At 35.1% G+C, this 2,774-nt stretch overlaps 1 protein-coding gene across 1 annotated transcript; it reads right to left on the reverse strand.

Moving 5' to 3' along the window:
- Positions 1 to 69: 69 nt before the first annotated feature.
- Positions 70 to 2,470, reverse strand: LOC121966818 (CD209 antigen-like; the record flags this gene model as incomplete). The annotated part of the gene is made up of 4 exons (XM_042516887.1): positions 70 to 230; positions 1,901 to 2,095; positions 2,181 to 2,288; positions 2,387 to 2,470. Coding segments are annotated over 4 exons (548 nt in total), but the record flags the coding sequence as incomplete, so codon positions are not given.
- Between the last annotated feature and the right edge of the window lie 304 nt (positions 2,471 to 2,774).

Consider the following 2,774-nt stretch of genomic DNA (forward strand, 5'->3'; position numbering starts at 1 on the left):
ATATATATATATATGCTTTGTTTGAGCATGAAAATATTAATTAAATCAATTTAATTAAATCAATCTTACCTGTTCCTCCTGGCTGTCAATCACCACCAGATCTGCCTTCACTTTGCTGCACTCATCGCGGCTTTCCTGCCAAGTCCTCCAACCGAAGGACAAATTAGATTTTGTAAACAGGTAACAGCTTGACTGAAACAACACCCAGTTGTCCAGACAAGGTTTACACACTGTTAAACAGGAAGAAGACAACAAAATCATAAATACAGTCTTTTTCTCACAGTCATCAGTATTATAGAATTAAACCTGTTATTAATCCCTTTTAAATGAAAAACACATTTTGTATAAGACAGTCCAAACTCTGAGGGCTACTTTCATGAGCAAAAATAAATAAAGATGTCATTTATGTTAAGTGAAATGACTACATTCACAGTTAAGCTCAAAAGTGATCGGTCGTAAAACAAGAGCAGTGACAAAACCTAAACAGACTCCTAAAAAAGTCAGTGGTGGAAGAATTTTTAAGAAAAAATACCAACTATGAAAATACTCTACTTCAAGTAAAATAATAATACTACTAATAATAAATAACTATTTATATTGCACCTTTAAAAACACAGTTTTCAAAGTGCTTCGACAAACAAAGCAGAGCCGAGGCAGTAAACCCCACAGTTTCAGGTTAGTCAATAATGCCAAACAAAGGCCAGAAATACAAACACAAAGACAGTAACAGCATAAAGGCAGTAGACACACAACATTAATAAGAGTGATGATAATAAGTAGGATCAAAACAGAATAAAAAGACAAGTTAAAAGATGAATTAGAAGTGAAATTTAAAGACAATCGAAAAACAGACAAATTAAAGCACATTAAATCACATAAAGGCAAATCTATCTAATTACAAACTTTTCTTATCTAAAAATATGTATCAGCAAATTGCCTTTAAAGTATGTTTCCTGTCAGTGTTTTACTGTTATACCTGATGTTTAGGGAATAATATCACTGCTGCATTTATGTTGCATTTTGCCCCTAAAGTTTAAGGTTGTGCTAATTTTGACTCCTTAGCATCACATTACTTGTGAGGTGGTAATTCTGCTTAAATAGTTGGTCTCAATCCTTTGAAATTTGAGCAAATTAGTTTGATTTCATTGAAAAATCAGCAGGAAAAAGGCAAAAGCCACAAAATTTTAAAAAATTTAGAGAAAGTTTGACAGGAAAATAACATCAAAATTAATTGGAAAAATAGAGGTAGGTTACAAAATGTATGTTACAGAAAATCTGCAAATGTTTTTTTAAAATTATTTTTAACACTTAATATTTTTGTTTCTGTTGTTCTTTTTTTTTTGCAAATTTCCTGCTAATATTTGGGTCGCGTTTTTGTAAGTTGCTCAATGCCTTCTCCCCGTGTTTTTGAAAGAAATACAACCAAATTTAAAGGGGTTTTAAAGGGTTAAAGATATACTCATGGATTTTCATCTCTCTCTGTCATCACTTTTAACAGACACTCTGCCCTCTGCCTGTATTTTCCTGTTTTCTTCACACTCAGCGATCTGGTGAAGTTGGGGCTTTAGAAAAAGGCAACAACCAGCAGCAGACATGCAAGTAACAGAACAAAAATGCAGATATGGCGAGGCAAAACGGCAAACCAGTGAGTCTGTGGCTGGCTTTTAAATTCATTTTCATTGTCGAGCGTGTGAACAGACAGTAACCGACAATCCTGCGTAGTCTACCTTTAGGAAGTGGGAAAATTTTCTCAAATCAAAAAAGAAAACAGCATCCCCCGGTCTCCCATGAACATTCAAAACCGCAAATTTGAAGATAAAGGGTTATCACTGGAAGAGTTGTATGTATTTAAATGTTTTTAGTCACATTTCACCACTGACAAAAAGTACCATGTTTTCACCTTTCTGTGAGCAGTATGTCTTCACTGGGAAGTTCTCGTATTCCAGTATGACTCCGACGGTCCAGTTGAGTCCGTCTCTCTCTCTGATCAGCTCCTCTGTCCGTCTCTCTAAGTCGCTCTTTTCTGTCTTCAGCTGCAGATTCTGTGCCGTTAACATGATGTATTCTCTGTGCTGCTCGGACTTGACTGTGTTGACTGCAGTCAGGGGAGAAACTTTTACTGTCGCGTCCACTTTTCGTTTTTAAACGGTTTTTAAAATAGTTTTAAAATGTAGACTTACAGTGGATACTGACTGCGATTACGACCAACACCAAGATGACACAAATAATCCCCAAACTTGCTGCCAGTAGATGAAGTAGAGTACACAAAGGAGCTTTCTTTTCATTTTCTACAAAGAACAGAAAAAGACAAGTGATTTATGTTACTGATTTACAGCAAATTTTAATCATGTGTCACATTTTTTAAAATTATATTAATCGCACAAACCTGTTATGGCAGGAGTTGTATCGCATATCTTCTCCTCCAGTGTCTTCACCTCATCGTAGATTATTTCCATGTCATTTAGGTTTTCTGTAAAAAGCAAAAAAGCTTAAAGGAAATGAAAACAATTTGTGGCTTTCAGCACACTGTGGTAAAAATGGGTTTTTTTGTTATTGTTTTTTTTTTTTTTTTACATGAAGCTGCTTTATTTAGTGTTTTTCCACTGGAAAAAAAAACTGTTAACACAAACTAAAATCTGGTTTTATAATGTAATGGGAAAGGTAACAACTGGTATTCACACCTGCGTCAAATGACTCTGCATTGGTCACTGGTATTATCACTCCAGCTTGGACCAGCATTGGTGGGAGCACAACTCTTAAGTGAACACGCTATC

The sequence above is a fragment of the Plectropomus leopardus genome, unplaced genomic scaffold (genome assembly GCF_008729295.1).
Source record: "Plectropomus leopardus isolate mb unplaced genomic scaffold, YSFRI_Pleo_2.0 unplaced_scaffold25990, whole genome shotgun sequence".
NCBI classification, from domain to species: Eukaryota; Metazoa; Chordata; class Actinopteri; order Perciformes; family Serranidae; genus Plectropomus; species Plectropomus leopardus.